At 49.3% G+C, this 21,196-nt stretch overlaps 1 protein-coding gene across 1 annotated transcript; it reads right to left on the bottom strand.

Annotated features, from left to right (window-relative positions):
* Positions 1–20: 20 nt before the first annotated feature.
* PTPRN (protein tyrosine phosphatase receptor type N) lies at positions 21–19,777 on the bottom strand. The gene is made up of 23 exons (XM_043996096.1): positions 19,560–19,777; positions 18,056–18,106; positions 17,696–17,809; positions 16,174–16,270; positions 15,119–15,392; positions 14,643–15,021; positions 14,072–14,203; positions 13,610–13,644; positions 12,791–13,053; positions 12,303–12,389; positions 11,860–11,939; positions 11,636–11,700; positions 8,689–8,907; positions 7,732–7,932; positions 7,464–7,611; positions 7,172–7,245; positions 6,456–6,533; positions 6,192–6,311; positions 4,973–5,139; positions 2,065–2,118; positions 1,528–1,592; positions 1,200–1,273; positions 21–867 (listed from the first exon to the last, which is right to left on the bottom strand). Exons 1-23 carry the CDS (start codon positions 19,654–19,656, stop codon positions 796–798), a joined length of 2,946 nt encoding a protein of 981 aa, XP_043852031.1. The 5' UTR covers positions 19,657–19,777; the 3' UTR covers positions 21–795.
* Between the last annotated feature and the right edge of the window lie 1,419 nt (positions 19,778–21,196).

Genomic DNA, 21,196 nt, shown 5'->3' with positions numbered 1-21,196 from the left:
AGATAGGCAGGAGCCAGAGCTGCAGCTGCACAGACAAAACATGGACTTTATTCACATTGATACAAAATTAGATCTTTCTAGAAAGGTTGATGTACCACTGGAAGGAAAAGGAGTTGAGGAGGCAGAGGGGCTGTGGGTCGGTTGGTTGGGAGAGGGATGGGGGATGGTCCAGAAGGGGCAGGAAGCCAGAGAGCCACACAATCCTAGAGCAGAGAGCGTGAACTCCCTCCTCCCCAGCTGGGGGGAGGTTGGGCAGCAGCTGTTTTGGCCCAAGGGCAGGGCTAAAGCTTTTTATAAGGTGGAGAAGTGAGAGAAGGCTGGGAGGTTGGTTAGATAGGAGGAGTGGAGTTCGAGTCTGGGAACTCCCCTGACCCCCAACACTTTTACCCATACTGAAAAGGTACAATGAGTTAGAGGCAATCCCTCCTGATCCTGGGGCCCTTGGGGAGACAGGAGCTGGAAGGCCAGGCAGAGGAAGAAAGGAAGAAGCCTGTAGCTGTGACTTTGTGCTCTCCCTTTTCCCCTCCTTCTTTTCTCTTGCAGACAACTGCCCTTTAGTAGAACCCGGGGTTCCTGAACCCCCGAGATCTGGGCTGTAGGACAAGGGTCTAACTCCCGCTCGGTTTTTGGGAGAGGGGTTCAGGTTCAGCTCTGAGAAGCCCAGGGTAGAGTGGGGCAGGAGATACAGAGTAGGGGACGCTGGCATAGGACAGAGATGCTTGCACAGACCATGAAAGAGCACAGGGGTTGAACCCTGCCCGCAGGAGGGGCAGGAAGCACAAACAGCAGGCTTGTTCACTGAGGCAGAGCCTTCAGGATGGCATTTACTTCCTCTGCAACGGCTGTCAGCGCAAATTCAAACTGGTCCTGGTGAGAGGGAGAGAGAACTGTGTTAGAGGACTGGGGCTGGGGCGCCTCCCTTTGGAGAGCCAGGACGGGGCAGGGTGGAGGTCTTGGAGGAGACTGAAAACCCCCTGCCAGGAAGAACAACCTGCATTATTTGGGGATGGCTGATGGAAATAGTTGGGATTAGGGGTTAGAGACGTGCAGGAGAGAGGCAGGGATGGAGGTGCAGATTGCTTCATGGATAACAGCTATCCCAGGTGTTACAGGGGCCAAGAAGTGGGCACATGGTAAAAGAAAGAGCCAGGGGAATTTGAGGGGTGGGGTGAGCACAGGGATGATGGGGAAAGAGCCACCTTGGTGCGGACAAGCCCGGGCCGCTGGTCTCGAACATGCTCCAAGGTAGCAGCGATGTCAATTTCCTTCACTCCTGGTAGAGGGGAAGACATTCGGAATTTGGGGGGGGGGTGGAGAAGACCCCCGAGAGAGAAGGGTCTCAGGCAGTGTTAGGCAATCCCAGAGGCAGTCTGGGAGAGAACAATGGGGTACAGCAACCGTCCCTCCCAAGGCCCTAGAGACAGCTGTAGAATTGGATTTTGCAGATAAAAGTTGGGAAGGCTTGGGGCTCAGATGAGCAACTGAAGGGGAGCTGGGGGAGAGAGAAAGGGAAAGAAAAGTCCTCACCTTTTGCCATCCGGTTCAGCACCATGTCGATGAGGATGTAAGTACCAGTCCTCCCTGCTCCATCACTGAAATGAGATGTTTTCGGGGTGGGGTGGGATAGCTCAGGTCCAGTTGGAAAGGGAAAGGCAGTGCACAAGATCAGATCGAGATTGGAAATGTGTGTTCATGCCAGAGATTTCAGGGTTGAGATAAGAGGAGACCAAAGGTTGAAGGAAAGGCCAAGAAAAAATAAAGCATGGAAATCAGGGATTAAATTGTGGGGGCTTCCTATGGGGATTGGAACTATTCTGGGAACATCCTCATGAATAATTATATTATTAGAGAATGATTTCTCTAATTTTCTATTACCTCCTGTTCACTCCTCCCACCCCAATGTGAAGGGATAAAACAGGTTGGGGGGGGTGGCGCTACAAGGAGAAGCCCTGGGCATATGATCTAAACACCCATCATCCCCACTCTTATCCTGATTGTACTTAATAATTGATACACACACACACACACACACACACACACACACATACACACAGAGTCCATTACCTGCAGTGCACAATGATGGGGCAGGATCGTCCACGGTAGCACTTGTTCACTTTCCTACAACAAAAATCAGGTATGAGCCAGAGGCATAAGACTTCAATTCAACAAACATTTGTTAAGTGCAGACTACACACGAGACACTATGCATGACCTGGCCTGGCAGCACAAAGAAAAACAAGTCACAGTTCCCTGCTGTCAAAGAGCTTACATTCTGCTGAGGGGGAACCACATGTACACACAGATAAGCCTAATATAAGGTAATGAGTGGTGAAGGGGGCAGGGAAGATTTTCTACTAAGACCTCTAGACATATTAAAAGAAGAACAGAGTGCTAATATCTGGGAGTGGGATTTGGGTGAATCAAGGGGGCTTTCACAAGAAAGGAGGCACTCAACCTGAGCCTTGAAGGAAGATGGGGAATCTCAAAAGCAGAGAAGAGGAAATAAATTCTTGGGGGATGGAAGTTAGAATTTGAGGATTAGCAAAGTAATACAGTTTGGCCAAAGCATAGCTTGTGTGAACAAGAGCAATAGCTAAAGATGTGGACCGAGGATAGATGGAGGAGAACCTAAGATGCCAAACTAAGGAGGGAGGTATAGTTTGTCTCCTGTCATTAAGGACTGTCATGGCATCATCCCAAGAAGGGCTGGGCCCTCCCAAGATCAGTGAAATACATGGTTAAATCGCCTCTTTGCCCTTAATATCCTCCCTTCTCCAAGTTCTCTTCAGTTCTCTGAATCCCTTATTAGCTAAGGGGGACAGAGGTAGGTATGGATACTTGTAAGAACCTGACGGGGGATGAGTATAATGGGAAGACATTCTACTCCAGAATTCTGCGTTGCTATGTACAGGGTGACCCCTTGTAAATAGACCTTTAATTTAATAATACTTTAACTTTGTGTTTTTAGTTTTATGAAAGAGTATGAAATCTTAACTGGTTCCATTCCTATGGTACTGCATAGCTGAGTCATGTGCCCATGAGTCTTGCGGTCCATTTAGGTCTCAGGTTCTTTACTGACACAGCAATTTTAGCTCATTCTTCCTTGCTTTCTCTCTCAGTGACCAACTAAGCATTTGTCTCTTGTCACATATTGTTTCTGTGGGTCCCTCCCCACCAACATCTCCCTCTCATACTGGCAGTGCTAAACTCAAATCTTGATCTGCCTTGAGGTTAGGAAGGAAATATGAGTCACTTACAAGACCTTTTTTTGGTTTGTTTTTGTTTTTCTGGGCAATGAGAGTTAAGTGACTTGCCCAAGGTCACACAGCTAGTAAGTGTCAAGTGTCTGAGGCCAGATTTGAACTCAGGTACTCCTGAATCCAGGGCTGATGCTTTATCCACTGTACCACCCAGCTACCCCCAACTTACAAGACCTTCTCGCTTAGTCTCTGAAGCTTCTCCTAGCTCCCTGGGGAAGATGTATGGATCTTCGAGCAAGGTTTGGGTAGGTGACTTCTCCAGACTAACCTCCTTTTGAGACTGGTTATTCACCTGATTTGGGGAGGGAGGGAGCAGGGACATATAGCTTTTCTAGCACAAATGGTCAGGATTTGAATCCAAGTCTCCACCTTCCATATCAGCCTCAGCTTCCCTTTCCTCTTTCTCCAGGATCTAGAGGTTTTCAGGGTGGGTGTAATATGGGATACAGATTGGTATGGGGGCAGTGTAGAAAAGCGGGAGTACGGAGAACCCTAGCATTCTGCTTGTCTGTCCAGAGGGGAGCGTCCCACAGAGGTGGTGGCGGCAGAAGAAATGCCAAGAGCAGCTCCATGGATTTTGAGGTTTTGTGGCCATAGAGGATTCCTTCCCACCCCATGCTCCCCAAACAGATTCACCAAAGCCCCAAGAAACAGTGACATCTTTCCTCCCTCTCTTCCCTGCCCTCTGTCAGGGTCCCCCAGGGCCCTGTCCTCTCAGGCGGCCTGCTGGGTCTTTTCTGGGGCCCATCCATCCTGTCCGTGCGGCAGCCACACCTGCCAATGATCACTTTTGTGACTATGCAACTGAAACCAGAATACTAGCTGCAGATCACAAAAATGACACTGGCAGCTGTGAGGGAGAGAGACAGAGAGAGAGAGAGAGAGAGAGGGAGACAGAGACAGAAAGAAAAGGGGAGAGCAACTGAGGAGACAGAACAAGCAGGGAGAACTGGGAGAGATGGAAATGGAGAGAAACAGACTGCAGAGAGTCAAAAGAATTAGAGTAGACCCACAAAAGAGATGGACACAGATAAGACAGTCCTGGATTGAAAGATGCAGAGAGGGGAGAGCAGCCCAGGGGAAGAGGTCAGAGAGTGAGCCCCCAAGGCACAGCACAATGTGGGACAGTGGAAAGAGCTATGGATTTGGAGTCAGAGGACCTGGGTTCAAATCCTGGCTCTGCCATCTTACTATCTGTGTGACCTTGAGCAAGTCACTTCTCTGGACCTCAGTTTCCTCATCTGAAAATTTGAGGAGGGGTGAACTAGACATCCTTTGGGGTCCCTTTCTACTTTTAAGCTCCAATCTTATGACTCAGCTGGTTTTTCACTCCCTGCCTCCCATCATTGGACTGAAAGGAGATTAGGCAGGGCTTCCTATATCTCATGAACTGGTCCATGGAGGAAGGGGGAAGGCTGAGAGATAATGGGGAACTGTAACCTGAGCCTCATTGTGAATTCCATTTCACAAAACCCACCATCTCCATCCCCATCTCCCTCTACCAAACCAAGGCTCCGGGACATGACAGAGTTTCTCCCTGATCTCTCATTGCTCCAGCTCCCCCTGAGCAGGGACATGTGTGCTGTTGTTTACCCTAAATTATTAAATTTCTATCCTCCTTGCTTCTCTCAAACCAGACCAAGTCTATTTCTGGCTCCACCCCATCCCTGTCCTTGTGCTTTCTCCCACACCTCAGGGCCAGGTGCTCTCACCTGCGGAAGTCCAGCAGGGGCCGCGTTGAGGTTGGGGTGCCCTCCGCTGGCCAGCTGAGGAAGTGGAACTGGGTGAGGGTGCGTGTCTCTTGGGATTGCACGTTCTTCAGGTAGAAGCTGCGCACCAGGAAGTCTTCACACCAAATATGCTCGGAGACTAGGTTCACCTGCGTGGAGAAGAAGGCTTAGTCTCCAGGTGATCCCCTTTGTGAATTGGGGGTAAGGAAGCAGTTTCCTCACTGTCTTCAGAACACATCTTGTGCTTTCTAACCTGTGATTTGGAGACTATGGCCACCTTCCCTTTCCCTTTCCACCTATTGTAAGCTCAGCCTCTTTCTCGAAAACTTCCTTAATCGCTCTAGTTAACAGGAACCTCTCCCCCTCTCCTGAACCCTTCCAAGGCAGTTGCTCTCTTGAACTATTCATTTGGCATTCATGAGAAACACCTTCAATTTACCTTAAATATATCTTGTACATACAAGGTTGCCTCCCCCATTAGAATTGTTTTTGCTTTTGTATCTCTCACACCTGGCCTATAGTAGCAGCTTAATAAAATGCTCTTGGACTTGACTTAGAATGGTCCCTAGTGACTAACTAGCCCAATCTTCTTATTTTACACTGAGGAAACTGAGACTTTGAAAGGGAAAGCCAGCTAGAGACAGGACCAGGATATGAACACAAGTCTTCTGACAGTCTAGTGCTCTTCCTTGCCTCCATATTGCTGTGTAGCTATTGGAAAATCAACTAAATAACTCTGAGCTTCTGTTTTTTCATTTGTGAAATGGGGAAATAACACCTTAATTATCTAGCTCTCAGGTTGGTTTTGAGGATCAAAGTGCTGTTATAACCATAAATCCTTCTCTAAACCATTACTGATGCTTTGTATTGCTAGTTAATTTTTCATGTGTGTGCACCTTTGGTTGCCCAAGCTAAACTATAAACTCCTTGAGGGCATGAATCATGTCTTGGACTTCTTTTATCTCCATAGGGTAGCCACCTCAGTGCTGGGCAATGAGCAATTGCTTAAGGGATAATTATTGAGGGAAGAGTCAAGAGCTGTTGGTAGGAGGTGTTAGATTTCTAATCCCAGTCTCCTTCTCTTCTTTCTTTGAACCAGGTTGTTTCTTGCTTTTCCTGCATGACTCTCCTCCTCCCTCTGTTTGCTTCCTTCCCTTTCACCCTCCCTTTCCTCCCATGGTCTCTTGGGGTCCTGTCCAACCTCGTAGATGTGGTAGAGGGATGAGCCCTCATCTGGCCAGTAGCGGTCACATTGCTTGACTCCATCCTCCACCAAGGGTGCCAACATCACGATGACTGTGCAACCATTTTCCCACACCATCTGAGAGAGGAGAGATCCCTCAATGTCAGGGGGTCAGAGGATGGGGGGGCCCACTTCCCCAATTCCTGGGCTGCACCCAGGTGATTTGGGTGGTCCCATGGGGTAGCCCACCTTGTTCATCCCCACTTTTCTCTGGGAGCTCACCTGCCAGAAGTCGGAAATAGTGTGGGACAATGGGCCCTGAGTGGCGATGTAGGCTGGCATTCTTGGATCATGTTCAATCTAGGTGAGGTCCGCCATGTTGGAGTGGAGGAAAAGCACAATTAGGAACAGGAAACAACACTGGGGGCAGAAGGGGAGGTGGGGTTTGAACCTTAGTTTAACTGCTAGAGGAAACTATGTAGTTTAGCAGAAAGAAGGCTGATCTTGGAGAAAGCTGGGTTCAAATCCTAGCTCATCAGTGGTGTGATCTTGGGTCTTAGCTTAGCTCATCCCTAACATGAAGATGATAATATATACAATACCTACTTTCACTGAGCTATTGTGAGGAAAGGCTTTCTATAAATATGAATTAATACTATTAGCATTAGAATAATAATAGATGGGGCAACTAGATGGCACAGTGGATAGAGCACCGGCCCTGGATTCAGGAGGACCTGAGTTCAAATCCAGCCTCAGACACTTAACACTAGCTGTGTGACCCTGGGCAAGTCACTTAACTCTAATTGCCTCGCCAAAAAAAAAAAAAGAATAGTAATAGATAAGGCTTTTTAGGGGCTGGGACCAGGGTGGATGCCAAGACAAAGTAGAATTCATGATAGAAATGATGACCAGCTAGGGAAAAAGAAAGAAGTTCAGGTGGGGATGGGAGTTGGGGTTGGGTTTTTTTTTTTTATGGTGATGGAGAATTCAGTACTCACAATGGGACTAGCGTTGATATAATCACTCCTAGAAGGACTGCTTTCCACCTTCAGCTTGATTCGAGCATGGTCATCTGTACAGAAGGCCACCCCCCCATCCCACACCACATCTTTGGGTCATCAGGGCACTTGCACCTTCCCCAGCCCCTCCAAAAAGAAAGGGTTTCCCATTAGGGTTACCCAGAATGCTCACTCTTCTTATAACCCACCTCCCCTTGGCCCAACAACCTGAAACAAAAAAGGGAGTGGGCAGGGCCAGTTTCCTACTGGACTGGGACCAGGGGCCACTCACAGGGCACAAAGTCAGGGTTCCTGTTCTTCTTGAGGTTGGCATCACCCTGGGCCATGCTACAAGCATTGGGTTCCGCCTGATAGGCACACAGGGCTTGCCACTCCTTGGCCAGCCGGTCACGGTTTCTCACGTGATCCTCCATATATGCCTAGAGAGTGGAGGCCATAGCTTGGTACCCTTTCTTCCTCTAAGTACCACTTCCCATCAAACTAGTTCACCCCTTCATATGCCAGATGCTGCCCTCCCTGCTGCACCCCTTGACCCTCACCAGGATCATGTGTCCTGTGGAGATGTCCATGTTGGCTTGGGCAGGCTCCTCACACCAGGATGGGGTGCTGCTGTGAGAGCTGGGACTGGCTTGGGCTGCGTCGCTGAACTGAGAGGAGATGCTGCTCACCCTCGAGGGCTCCGGCGGTCCCTCTGACCGGCTAAATAGAGACTTGGTGGCCATGTGCTGGCGGCACAGTTCCTGGGGAACCAGAGGGAGTGAGCCTATACTCAGGAGCCATCAGGTAGGGCCCAAAGATATCTTTTAGCCTTCTCATCAGTATCTGAGTTTTACACATTGGGACCTTTTGTTCTATGATTTATTCATTAGAGAAACAATTATGCCTCTAACCCAAACCTCCCAAGTATAAAGGGATGGGTGGGGTGCTGGAGGAGATACCAAATTTAGATAAGATAGTCCCTGTTCTCCTAGAGTCTGTTGGGTTGGGTTGATTCCAAAATGAATACAGTTCCAGGAAATTTTAGAAACAAATGTTAAAAATTGTTTTTAAATGTAATCGGGGGAAAATAAAACACAAAATAAGTCTTTCCCAAAAAGAAGATGAATACAGTTCCAATGGGAAGGGCTCTATTTTTTCCATGCCTCTTCTTACCTCTGAAGGCCTATTTGAATGGGATTTTGTGACTCATAAAACCTTGGCGTTGAAAGAGATCTTAGATGTTATTCAATACAGCTTCCCCTCCCCCCCCCCCCCATGCAGGCATTTACTCCATGGTGTTCATGGGGGAAGTCAACATCTAGTCTCTACTAGCACATATTCACAGGCAGGGAATTCACTCCTTGTTGATTCAGTGAACTACCCAAGTCTCACCCTCTCTATACTATGCTCTTTGCTTGTTCATTCAACCCCCCCACCCCCATCAGACCCAGGTGTCCTGGCATTTTCTAAGCCCCTCCCTCTCCCATCTCCCATGAGAATCCCTGGGCACCACAGACCTGGTACTCCAAGGTGGTATCTGCATGGGCTCCCTCAGGCCCCAGGGCTGCCAAGCGTTCCTTTTCCCGAAGTCGCCCATGCTGCCGCAAACAGACGGCCAAGGCTGCTGCCACTAACAGCCCAGCCACGCCTGCCAGGGCCACCAAGGTCAGCAGCACTGAACGAAGTGGGGGGGTTCCTCGAGCTGGCCGGGGCAGCACTGCAGCTGCTTCTTCACGCTGTCAACACAGTGTTTTGTAGGGGAGGTGAGTGTACTGAGTTCAAGGGAGGTAGAAAGGAAGAAGTTGTGTGACTCTCCCCAATCCTATCCACTTTCCGTTTGGTCAGCACAGAAATGTTCATGAGTGATAAAAGCCTCAATCTCAAGCTCAGCTGATACTTCTGGAAGGGGTCAGTTAAAGCAAATCCCTGATGATTCTTTGGTCTCCCCTCCCAACATCCCTCTGCCTGGTGGTTTAGGGTAAAAGCAGGGCAGGTACTTGGAAAAATTGTGGTCATTAAAATTAGTGCCCAGATTCTCCCTTATAGTTGTCAGTCAATAAACAGCTCATCATCACATCAGTAACATTTATATATGGGCAGCTAGGTGGCACAATGGATAGTGTCAGTCCTGGAGTCAGGAGGACCCGAATTCAAATCTGCCCTTAGATGCTCACTAGCTGTGTGACCCTGGGCAAATCACTTAACCCTGTTTGCCTCAGTTCCTCATCCATAAAATGAACTGGAGTAGGAAATGGCAAACCACTCCAGTATCTTTGCCAAGAAAATCCTAAATGAGGTCACAAAGAGTCAGACATGACTGAATGACTCAGCAACAACAAATGTGCTAAGCACCAGGGATACCAAAAAGGGGGCAGGGGGAGAAGGAAGGAAGGAAGGAAGGAAGGAAGGAAGGAAGGGGCTTTGTCTCCCCAGTGCCTGACACATAGTTGATGGTGTTTAATAAATACTTGTCAATCAGGTTTCTTCCTTTTTCAGCTTTCCTCAGACTGTCAAAGCTTGAAGTACAAAGGATGTCAGAACTGGAAGGGACCATAGGAGACTTGAAATCCAATCTCATCATTTTACATAGGAGGAAACTGTGGTTCAGGAGTGACTTACCCAAGCTACTAAGTAGCAGAGCTAGACCTCAAAACCAGGTCTTCTGGCTCCAAATTCAGGCTGTTTTCTCCTAACTAACTACACCATCTCTCCTCCCCCCACAGCGTCACAGTATCATACAAGTTAGAGCTGGAAGAAATCTCAGAGATCACCTAACCCAAGGCTTCTTAGCCATTAGCTTCCTTTAAAATAGTTTGTAGGGGCAGCTAGGTGGTGCAGTGATAAAGCACTGGCCTTGGATTCAGGAAGACCTGAGTTCAAATCCAGCCTCAGACACTTGACACTTAACTAGCTGCGTGACCCTGGGCAAGTCACTTAACCCTCAGTGTCCTGCCCCCCCCCCCCCCAAAAAAGATGTAAAAATAGTTTGTAAACTGTATTTTAATACAGTTGGTGTCTTTGGCAATCTTATATTTTTTATTTGATGTATTTAAGAACATTATTCTAAGAAGGGGTCCATTGGCTTCACCAGACTGTCCATGACCCAGAAAAGGTTAAGAACCTCTGATCTAATCCAACCCTCTCATTTTACATAGGAAGAAAATGAGATTAAGAGAGAGGTTAAGAGGCTTGCTCAAGGCCACCCAACTAATAAGTATCAGAGCCTGTATTCAGACTGGGGTGGAGTGGGTGGGTGGGGATGAATGCCTCCCTGCCACGGCATATTTCTATTGCTAATGTGGCCACTTCAGTCACGAGTGTATAAAAATAGCATTTATTGCTCTTCCCAATACTATCTGCATTTTAAGACAGGGCAGAAGGCTATACTTAAACTGAGGGAACAAAATGGTAGAATTTCAGACATGGTGGTTAAGGCAGATCTTGGTTTTAGGGGGAAGAAACAGATCACTCATTTTGGGTAGTTTCATTTTAGGCCACATGGTTATAAAAGAACTTGTAAAAAAAAACCAAAAACAACAACAACCCAAAAAACTTATCTTAACCTGTTCCAAGGTTTCCCAAACTTTTCTCATAGAAACCCTAAAGATGTTGCTCATATTTAGTAAATCCAGCAGCACCCCCTGCTGGTTGTAGAAAGAATAGCATGTGAAGTGGGGCTGCTCTCTGGCCCTGGGGTACTTGGGCCATCACCATCTTCACAGAAGCAAAGGATGTCAGAACTGGAAGGGATCATAGGAGACTCGAAGTCCAAACTCCTCACTTATAGATGCGGTGCCTGAATACTGGAGAGTGCTAAGTGACCTGCCCAAAGTCACACAGCTCTCTACATCCTTACCTTTCACACTCAGCTGGGGTTTCTCTCTTCTGGGAAATATTCCTTGATTCCTCCAAGTTGTTAATGCTCTCTCTCTTCAAATTATCTTGAATTTATTACCAGTATACTATATGCGTGTGTATAAAACCTGTGTACATGTTATATTTGTCCAGTTGGAATGTAAGCTGGAGAACAGAGACCATTTTTTTCTTTAAATATATGTGTGTGTGTGTGTGTGTGTGTGTGTGTGTGTGTGTGTATTTGCAGGGTAATGAGGGTTAAGTGACTCGCCCAGGGTCACACAGCTACTAAGTGTCCAGTGTCTGAGGATGGATTTGAACTCAGGTCCTTCTGAATCCAGGACCAGTGCTTTATCCACTGTGCCACTTAGCTGTCCCCTTTCTTTGTATACTTGAGCACCCATCATATTGCTCTGTAAATTTTTATTAACTGCCTGACACTGGACCCTTCCGGGGTCCCTTCCAGGTGTCAATCCTTTGATCCTAAGTCAATTCTCTAAGTTGAAACCTCAGTTTCCCCTGTGTACCACGAACATCCCTTCCTTCATCTCCCAGAGACTCTGGGACTGACATCAGCCCCAGGCTAAAGAGAAAGACTTCCTTGCATACCTGACCGACCCCCGTCTGCACAATTCGGAACCCTGTCTCTGCTTCCAGCTCCGACTTCACCAGTCCTACAAGAAAGAGACATCTTAGGCTTTTTCCAGTCTGCAAGAAGCCTCCCACCACCCCATGCCCTGCCATGTCATGCCCTGTAGGTAAAGTGAGTTAATCAGGATGATGGGCAACAGACCCGAGTTAGGGGTTAAGATGAGGCTAGGGGTGGCATTTACCAGCTTGCTGTGTCACATCAGCCAAAGACATGTTCTGCTCATTGTTCCTGATTCGGAAGGTGAGGGCCGATCCCACCACACTGAAAGGCAAGAGCCAAGTTATGATCTCAATCCCCAAGACTCAGTCACTCATGGTAAAGCTGTATTTGGTTAGAATGAGGAAGGGATAGATTAAGCTCTCTAGGGAAAACAATGAAAGATCTGAGGCCAGTTCTAGATCAATGTGCACATACCCCCAAGAAGCATGCCATCAAGCCCAGATGTGGGCTCCATCTCAGAGGGAATAAGGAACCACTCTGGCTGTCACTGCCCCCCAAACCCATCCCTTTCCCAACAGCTCGAGGAAGAGGAAATGGACTGTACCTCTCATCTTGCTCTTCCTATACCTTTCCTCCCCCTCTGCTTATATTCCCTCACCCCAAAGTTCAGGGCATCAGTACCACCTGATATTGATGAAATTCCCAGAAGACATGTGAATGTGTTCTGCCAAGATCTCCAACAGTCTGACACCAGCAGTCAGTCCTAGAGGCCTGGGATTAGAATAGGCAGAGGAAGTGGGAGGGGAGGACTCAGTTATATCATCTTGGGAGAGACCTTCATTCCATAGCATCTAGAGCCCAGTAAGTAGCCTCCTTGCCTCTACCACTGCCTCCCTCTCCCATCACACACACACACACACACACACACACACATATATACACACACATATATATATACATATATGTATATATACATACACACATACACACACACATATATCTATATCACCCATCAGTTCCTATCTTCTTTCAGGTCTAATGTTCCCTTTTCTACCCACAATGATTTGATGCTTTTATTCTATGGGAGGCAGGTAGTCTATCTAGGTCACATATTATAGCCCCCTTTGCCTGCCTCTGGATTCTCATGGTCTTTCCTCCCCAAGAAGTCTTACTTCTGGTCAGTGACTATGTAGCCGTATTCTTCTGCAGAGTGAGCTGGGGGCTGATCTCCCGCAGGGAGTCCTTTCTGAACCAATGGACTCTTCTTCTCCATCAGGACGGGCATAGCAAGGGAAGGTGGTGGCTCTGTGGGGCCTTGTGCTTCGGCCCCCTGGTCATGAATTGGGGTGGTGCTATCAACAGGGAGTTCAAACAAGGAGGCCATGGCAGGAGATTCTACTCTGTCTACTGTATGCTGCATGTCTCCTTCCATTACCTGTCCGAAAGAGGAAAAGAGACGCTAGAGTCATTGGCCTAAGTTGGTAGGAGCACTGCAAAGGGAACCCTAACATGCTTGTATCCAGGACTCTGGGTCACAGAGAGTCCTGTCACATAGGTACCTCAAACAATGAGACTGACATGGGGTGGTGTGACAAAGCTACATGAAATGATGGAAAGATCCCTGGACTAGTGGTTGGAAGTAGGTTTTTAATCTTGGCTCTGTCTCAGATTAGTTGTGTGACCACCTTTCTGTGTAACACTTTTTTTTTTTTTTTTTAGTGAGGCAATTGGGGTTAAGTGACTTGCCCAGGGTCACATAGCTAGTAAGTGTTAAGTGTCTGAGGCTGGATTTGAACTCAGGTCCTCCTGAATCCAGGGCTGGTGCTTTATCCACTGCGCCCCCTAGCTGCCCCTCTGTGTAACACTTTTTAAGGGATGTTGGATTAGAGGACATCACTAAAGTTCCTTCCCAGTTATAACATTCCATGGTTCGATGAGAAGGTGAGGGTTGATGTTGGGATAAATTCAGCAAAGTTTGGGCTCTGTCTTACTTTCTTAGTCATAGCATCAGTATTTCCAGCTTCACCTGTGGGAAGGATACAAAAGGTTCATGAGGCTAGGGTGAAGAGCACCCAGCACAGAGGTGAGAAGGAACTTCAGACCAAGTCATCTAGCCCATTGCCAATCCTGTCATTGATCAGGATCCCAATAATGGCAGCATCGGATTGTTGCCCTGCCATTGATGACAGCCTATCACCAGCTCCTTCCCATCCTCCTCCTCCACTCTCTTTCCTTTTTGTCCTCAGCTGTTGTGTTTCTTAAACTAGGAGTCCCCTTCTGTTCCTTCTGCTCCCATCTTGCCTTTTCTCATCCTGGCTCTGCCCCCTTCCATGATATATGCTTTCCTTCCCTTCTCCTTAGTTCCTTTCTATGCATAATAGCCAGGGAACATCGACCACTTCCCTAGAGCTGACTTTCCCAGGGGCCTTGGATCTCTCCTCTTGGACACTCACCCCGGCTCTTCCCCACACCCTTGGGCAGCAGCTGCATCAGAGCATAGAGGCTGGTGAGTTGCTCCCGGCTCAGCTGCTTTAACTCCACCCCATAGTTAGCCAGAACTGTTGCCAGTTTCTGCAGAACCACATCTGCCAGGGAGAGAGAGAGAGAGAGAGAGAGAGAGAGAGAGAGAGAGAGAGAGAGAGAGAGAGAGAGAGAGAGAGAGAGAGAGAGAGAGAGAGAGGGCTTAGAGTTAGGGATGAGGGTGAGAGGGGAGGAAGGGAAGTGCCAGGGGTACAAGGGATGCAGAGGAGGGGATGTGGAGGATCTATCAGACTTGAATAGCTTCTACTGATGTGCTGAGGCAGTCAATCCACTACCTAGCTCATTTCCAAGTGTTCTATGAAAACTACTACTGATGGGAAAGGGATTAGAGGCATTCTGGACTTCATCTAAGGAGGCACATTTCTGGACAGGCTGTGTCCCCAGGGACAGCTGGCTGAATGAAGGGAAAGATAGACAGATAGACGAAAAAAAGAAAGATGGAAAGGGAGAGTGCAATGGCAGGCAGGGAGAAGATGTAGTTACCTGGTTGGGGGCCTGGTGACAGGGATGCTAAAGCAGGAGGCACTGTTTCCTGATCCCCCGTACCCCCTATCCCTTCCTCCCCATAGGTCTTTGGAGAATCTCCTCCCTGGCTGTTGCCTCCCTGCTCTTGTAGCCTCTGACCCTTGACCCTGACTGAGGCAGGGGGCTCCTGAGCCAGGTAGAGGAGTCCAGGGTCCTGGAACAGCTGAGCAGGTGCAGGCCCGGGAGGGTTCCTGTAGGAAAGGCTGGGATGGGCACCAAACGCATTCTTAGAAGCAGCTCTGCCGAAGAGGCCTGGGGCCTCGGCCTTTGGCTGAGGGACGACCGTGACCAACCCTGGAGAATTCTCCAGGGCCCGGGAACTTTCCTGGGAGGCAAACTGTGTGGGAAAGCAGAGCTTATGGTCAGAAGAAAGTTGGGGGTGTGGTGGGAGTAGGGGTGGCTGCAGCTGAGGAATAGCTGCTCTTGGGTCTCACCTGGTGGAATAGGTAGGGCTGCAGCAGTGTGGGCTCATAGCTCAGGGCAGGGAGTGGGGGCTGTGGGGGCAGCAGCAGATGCTCCAGGAGTGGAGGCAGCAGTTCAGCTGGGAGGGAAGGCAGCAGAGCCCCACCCCCGCCCCCGCCCCCGCCCCCGCCCCCGCCCAGCAGAGGCCTCTGAAGTCGATGTTGGCCTGCAGGGGTGGAGCCCGTGGGGGGGCCAGGTGGAAGCAACTCCCCAGGGAGAGCAGGTCTCTTGGATGCCAGGCTGGACCTGGGGAGGAAAGCAATGTGTGTGGTGGGGAAGGACAGATAGCAGGTGGGGCAGGAAGAGCAGTGGTCCATGAGGGCCTAGAGTTGGCTGGAGGATGAGCTTGTGCCTTGAGTGGATGGGACTTCCACTAGAAGGAGGCAGCTGCAGCACAGGGTGAGGCTGGGGGTAACTCTTCCCTTGACCTGGTCTTCCTGGCCCCACCCAAGCAGCTGCTAGGAACAAACTGGGTGAGGATAGAGGTAGAGAAGAGGGGAGGGAGGGCAAATCTCTCCTTCCCAATCATGGCAGGAGGACGGGATACTGGCTTCCAAAGCTCTGATGCCCACCATCCACCATGCCATGGTCTACTCTGTGGTTTTCAATGTTCTTTGTCCCCTTGTTTCTATCCCTCGATTTCTCAGTAGAGGAGAGACAAACAAGGGGAGCCGAGCACCAGGGAACTGCCTTCCATATGGCCCATCCCTTCGTGACCCAGGAATGTCATATATGCATGTGAAATGAGGGGTGAGCAGAAGGGCAGTTAATTACTTTGTTACCAATCGTCAGATCCTGGAGTGGCGGCAGGCTGGCTGAGATTGGCAAAACCATGCCACAACCTGGATTCAGCCTCACGATGCCTGTTTACAGATCCTCAGCCCTGTCCTTTTCCTCTGCACCTTCTCATATCCTCTACTTTCTCTTTTCAGCACAAAAACCCTTTCAGCTGGGCTACAAAACCCATCAGTCTATGCTGGCAGTGCTGGTGAGCGCTCTCCTTCTCCCGAATGTCCCCACTCCCTACCTGTCCTTGGAGCCAGGGTCTGGTGGTCGGAGCCGGGGGATCCTCTCCATCTCCTGGGATATCACATACTGAGTGAGGTCATCCTGCCAGGATAGGCCTGAGGGGGTGGAGGAACCCAAAGGGGATGGTACTTTGGGACAGACTAGTTCATCCAGAGAACCAGAATGAGACTAAAATTTATTTCTAATATTTATGTCAAAGGGAACACAGATCAAAGAGAGAATGAGGAGGATTCAGGGCTAGCCAGGATGGGTATATTTTTATCTGTCCTTGAATACATCCTTCTAAATTATCTTTTTTTTAATCGAGACTGAATCTCCCTATCTAATCCAGGTGGGTGTCTACTCATGGACCTCCACTCCTGGGGACCCACCATATTGGTGTCAGACTTAGTAGTTCTACTACACCTCAGGATTTCTGAGTTTAAGAGATCCACTAGCCTCAGCCTACCCTTTCAGCAGGGATCATAGTACCACCACACTGGGCTCCTCTAAAATGATCTTTTTTTTTTTTTAGTGAGGCAATTGGAGTTAAGTGACTTGCCCAGGGTCACACAGCTAGTAAGTGTTAAGTTTTTGAGGCTGGATTTGAACTCAGGTACTCCTGACTCCAGGGCCGGTGCTCTATCCACTGCGCCACCTAGCCGCCCCTCTAAAATGATCTTTAACTATCCTGAGGTGACTCTCATTTCTTTCCTTCCCTCCATAAGTAAGGGCTCCTTAGTTTTAGCTTCCAGATAAGCCAGCATATAAGGAATCACATGCTTCATTTTTCTCCTTTCTTTTCCTCCCTGTGTACTCTTTTTTGGGGAGGTGGGGGGGTTGGGGCAATGAGGGTTAAATGACTTGCCCAGGGTCACACAGCTAGTAAGTGTCAAGTGTCTGAGGCCAGATTTGAACTCAGGTCCTCCTGGATCTAGGGCCAGTGATTTATCCACTGTGTCACTTAGCTGCCCTGCCCTGCCTCCCTGTGTACTCTGCTCTGACTTTACAATTCATCTTTTAGGGGGCAGCTAGATGGTGCAATGGTAAAGCACCGGCCCTGGATTCAGGAGGACCTGAGTTCAAATCCGACCTCAGACACTTGACACTTACTAGCTGTGTGACCCTGGGCAAGTCACTTAACCTTCATTGCCCTGCAAAAAACAAAACAAAAACCCCAATTCATCTTTTAAAAATGGTTCTTCCGGTATATAATTCTTATTTGATGCTCAGGCAGAACTAAAATGTGGGGCTGGTCAAGAGCATTGTATGCTGGCCCTAGTGGCCTCTTTCCTCGCCTAAATAGTTCTTTTGGAATCCTCTACTTTCCATTAAAAGGCAGTCCACCCAAATGCTGACATGCCTTCACTAAGTAGGTAAGAGAATGGATGATTATAGATGTTAAGAGTGGTAGAAATGTTGAGTAGATTAGGACAGGAAAAAGATACTTCTTTCTCTAGGGAAAGCTTCAACTTTCATTTTTTATCCTTTATTAGTAGGCCCCTGCCCCTCTCCCTCTAACCTCCTTATACCTCACTTACCTTGGGACATGAGCTGCCGAAGCACACCTTGCAATCGCTGGAGGATGGGTGAGGTGACCTGCAACAGGGGCCGGACTCTCCCTGCACCTGTCTGACACTGTCCAAACAAACCATCTAGGGGCACAAGGGGTGATATTTCTAGGACACATGGCCAAGTACCACATTTCATATATTCCATAGCCCCAGTACCACCTCCTCTTGACTCCTGAGGGGACAGGAAACCATGCTTCCTGAAGACCAGGTGAGATGGGACTCCTCCCCCCAAGCTCCTGATACAATCAAGTGTTCCCTCCTCCCACCCCTTCTCTTCCCATCCACAGCTCTCATTGCCACGTGGCTGACTTTCCTTTCTACACTCACCCTGGATACAGACCTCCTGGTGAGAGCAGAGCCTACGGTCAAACAGGCAGCCTGTGGATGGACAGATGAGTCTATCAGTTTGCCAGTCAAGCAAATCAGATAATCATTTAGATGGAAAAAGGGGAGGGAGTGGGGAAGATCATTTGGATCCATCCTAGGAAAGGTTGCATATATAAGAAGAGAAATGGTGCAGGAGGAGTTCCGGAATCCTTGAGAAAGAAAGTATTAGGATCTGAACCCAAGGGATTTGACTAGGATCTTGGCAACATGATTCCTGAAAGCCTCAGTTTCCCCATATGTAAAATGAAATTGCACACATTCAGTATTCTACAGCTCCTCCTATGGGCACAACATTCAGGAGACCTGAAAGACATTTACATGTTGGGGGATTATCATCACTAGGGGGTTAGTGGGACGGAAAGACCAGTACCCTCCTATGGGGAAAAGGACTTGGGGGCTGGAGGGGCTTCTGAGGGTGGGAAACAGGAATTGTGGGACTGATGGGAAAACGAAGCCGTCCTCATGGCTGCTCTAGAGTCGACAATCCGCCCAGAACAGACTCTGCCACTGTCCAGGGTGCTGACGTCCAGGACCGGGTGGGGCCGAGGGTTTGGAATCCGGCTGCTCAGGGCGGTGATGGGAGGTGGGGAGGGGAATGGGCGAGGCATCTGCGTGAGGCCTGTTACCATCCCCACCATCAGAACCCACACGACTACTGGATGAGCTCCCCTCGGTCCTCAAAGACAAGGACCGGCCTAGAAAGGGGGGGGTGTCAGACTAGGACACAGCCTGCTCACTCCCCTTACCCACGCCCCCTCCCCCCCCCCCGCCCCCAGTTAGTGAGTCAGCGACTGACTCTGTCTCCGGCCGCTCAGCCGTGAGTCAGCGCCGGGCCCGGGGGATGGGGGGAAGGGGGAAAAGAGGGAAGAGACCCCCTCCCCTCTCTAGCTTCTCTTGCCCCTATGCCCCCAGCTTCTTTTTTAGCGCTGGGGGCCCCTTAGGACTGACCCGGTCTATCTGGGAAACCTCGGTGCCTCTTCCGACTCAACCTTCTCTTTTAGAGCCCCCGAACCCCGCTAGCCGGCTTCCCAGGCTCCTGCAGCTCTGGATTCCCAAACTCATATCTGGAGCCTTTTTGCGATCCCCAAGAGACACCCTCCTCCTCTCCCCACTTTCCTGTCTCGACTTCTTCCAGGGCTCGCTGTGGCCCTAGCATTTGCCTCGGTCTTAAACCCTTCCTATCTGAAGCCCCCCCACCCCTTCTCTGAAGCGAAGGCCCCATCACCTCCTGAGCCCACTTCCCCTAAGGTCCCGCCCCCATACCCCGGGCCCCACCCCCAGGACAACGCCCCCTTGCTCCCTCCCCCTAATCCTTCCCCCCACCCTCCCCACCCAGTTCCTTTCCGAGTCCTTGGCCCCTTCTCTTTGGACTCTACACCCCTACATCCCTTATCCTGGGATTCGCCCCCTTCCCATTTCCCCAACCCTTAGGCTCCCTCCTGACCGTGGGCGCTGGTGGCGCTGCTGCCCCCAAGGCGAGCGGTCAATAGCAAGAGGCAGAAAAGCAGTCGGATCCCCCAGAACCCCGGGAGCCACCGCATCCTCCTCTGCTCGGCGCGCGCAGGCTCCCCCCGGCAGAACCGCAGCGACACTGGCGGGAGCCGGACGCAAGGGGGCTCGGGCGGGGCCACGGCACACCCCACCCACTTCAGAGGTGGGTTTCACACGCCCCTCACGGTGTTGCTTGTCCAATCATGGGCGGTCCCAGCTACGACTTTCCCACCTCTCCATTCCTTATTTTCTCAGACTGGCTTTTGCGTCATAAATGTCGTCATACCCCTACCCTCAAGGGGGTCTGCATCATGAAGACCCCTCCTTTTAATGTCCACTCCTTTATACAAGCCACACCCCCAATTGCCATCTGATCTGCCTCCACATCAGACTCCACCCCTAACTAACGGAAGATGATGTGAAGGCGGGGGCACAAGGGGCAAGGTGCCACAGAATTAGGGTGAATTAGCTTTCTGCATCATTCCCATTTCCTTTCCAGCCCAGTCCCAACTCCCTTTAATACCTTGAAGTCTGGAAGGGAAAAGAAGCCAAATTATTTAGGATATGCAATAGGGGACCCAGGGTAGAACCCAGGAGTCCTAACAGTGAAATAGGTCACAGTTCAACAGGCAGAAAAGAGAAATGAGGCCCGAGGCCCAGATAGTAAAGATGCTACTCCCCACTCAATCTCAAGCAACTGTTCAAGTTGCCAAAGAGCCCCTCTAAATAGACCCTAATTGAGGAGAGAGTTAATGAACTTTGAACTAACCACAGTGGAAGCTTGGGCTAGGCAGCTCTACCCAATCTTAAATAAGTGATCCTAACCACAATGCTATCAAGGCAACTGTATTGGAAGTGAACTCAGCTCTCTTCCATGCCAGATTCATTCAATCCAGCTGCTATCAATAAGCTTTTAAAGTGAGTAGAACATAGGCAGCTGGTAGTGCAGTAGATGGAACTCTGGTCTTGGAACTTACTAGCTGTGTGACCTTGGGCATATCACTCAACCTCAGTTCCCTCGGTTGTAAAATGGGGATAATAATAGCACCTACTTTGCAGGGTTGTTGTGAGAATTTAAATAAGATAATATTTGTAAAAGCACCTAGCACTGTTCCTGGCAGATAGTAGGCACCATACAAATGCATATTCCCCCTACTATCATCATATTCATTCTTACAGAGGAAGCTGATGCCCAAGGAGGGTAAGTGACTTATTCAGATTATTGATAAACTAATAATGATAATCGATGACCATTTGTTTCTGGTGCATTATTTATTTATTTATTTTTTGGTGGGGCAATGAGGGTTAAGTGACTTGCCCAGGGTCACACAGCTAGTAAGTGTCAAGGGTCTGAAGGCAGATTTGAACTCAGGTCCTCCAGAATCCAGGGCCGGTGCTTTATCCACTGTGCCATCTAGCTGCCCCCTCTGGTGTATTTTAAGTTTTGCAAAGTGTTTTGACCCTCACAAACTTGTGAAGTAAGTACTTACTGGGTATTATCCTCATTTTGCAGGTGAAGCAGGCTCAGCCAAGGTTAAATGACTTGCTACTAAGTCATACAGCTACAAAGTGTTAGAGATAAGATGTCAG

This window comes from Dromiciops gliroides, chromosome 3 (genome assembly GCF_019393635.1).
Source record: "Dromiciops gliroides isolate mDroGli1 chromosome 3, mDroGli1.pri, whole genome shotgun sequence".
NCBI lineage: Eukaryota > Metazoa > Chordata > Mammalia > Microbiotheria > Microbiotheriidae > Dromiciops > Dromiciops gliroides.
The sequence above is the reverse complement of the archived record's forward strand: the minus strand, read 5'-3'. Positions and strand labels throughout refer to the sequence as shown.

Bases quoted from the DNA above. Each gene is read 5' to 3' on its own strand.
- PTPRN (XM_043996096.1), bottom strand. From the start codon at position 19,656: ATGCGGTGGCTCCCGGGGTTCTGGGGGATCCGACTGCTTTTCTGCCTC. The intron at 18,107-19,559 runs GTCAGGAGGGAG...GTCCATCCACAG, and splicing joins CAGCGCCACCAGCGCCCACG to GCTGCCTGTTTGACCGTAGG. The intron at 7,612-7,731 runs GTGAGGGTCAAG...TCCACTCTCTAG, and splicing joins CCACAGGACACATGATCCTG to GCATATATGGAGGATCACGT.